Genomic DNA, 587 nt, shown 5'->3' on the forward strand with positions numbered 1-587 from the left:
ACAGCGTGGCAGAGGTCGTGGTCCGGGGGGAACTTGTGACAGTGCAGCATCTCGGGCCAGGGGAAGCCATAGGCCTCCATGAGCGGCGCGCAGCCGGCGCGCACAGCCTCGCACAGCGAGCGGCAAGGGTAGATGGGCCGGTCGAGGCAGACGGGCGCGAAGAGCGAGCAGAGGAAGACCTGCGTGTCCGAGTGGCAGCGCTTGGCCAGCAGCGGCAGCCAGCTGCTCGCCTGCTGCTTCACCTCGGCCAGGCTCTCGTGCTCCAGCAGGTTGGGCAGCCGCATGCGCTTGTAGCCCACCGTGTGGCAGAGCGGCAGGTCGGCGGGGATGTCGAGGCACTGGGGCGGCTTGGAGTACGAGCGCCCGTGCAGCGGCTCGGTCTGCCAGCCGTAGTAGTCGTACTCCTCGCCCCGCGCCGGCGCCCCGTGCAGCGCCCCCAGCAGCAGAGCCAGCACGGCCGCCCGCGCGCCCCCGGCCGCCGCCCGCATGGCTGCGCAGGCCCCCGACACTCCGTTGCCGCTGAGGTCGCCCAAGTGGACGGCAGCCTCGCTCCGCTCCCGGGCGCACCGAGTGATCCTGGCGCCTCC

General features: G+C 72.6%; 1 protein-coding gene across 1 annotated transcript in view; it reads right to left on the reverse strand.

Annotated features, from left to right (window-relative positions):
* The window catches only part of SFRP5 (secreted frizzled-related protein 5), a 7920-nt gene extending 7407 nt beyond the window's left edge, over positions 1 to 513 (reverse strand). The window contains exon 1 of the mRNA XM_010833084.1: positions 9 to 513. Coding sequence (XP_010831386.1) covers positions 9 to 488 — 480 coding nt within the window. The 5' untranslated portion in view covers positions 489 to 513. The remainder of the gene's footprint in view (positions 1 to 8) is intronic.
* Between the last annotated feature and the right edge of the window lie 74 nt (positions 514 to 587).

Source organism: Bison bison, unplaced genomic scaffold, assembly GCF_000754665.1.
Source record: "Bison bison bison isolate TAMUID 2011002044 unplaced genomic scaffold, Bison_UMD1.0 scf7180017862979, whole genome shotgun sequence".
NCBI classification, from domain to species: Eukaryota; Metazoa; Chordata; class Mammalia; order Artiodactyla; family Bovidae; genus Bison; species Bison bison.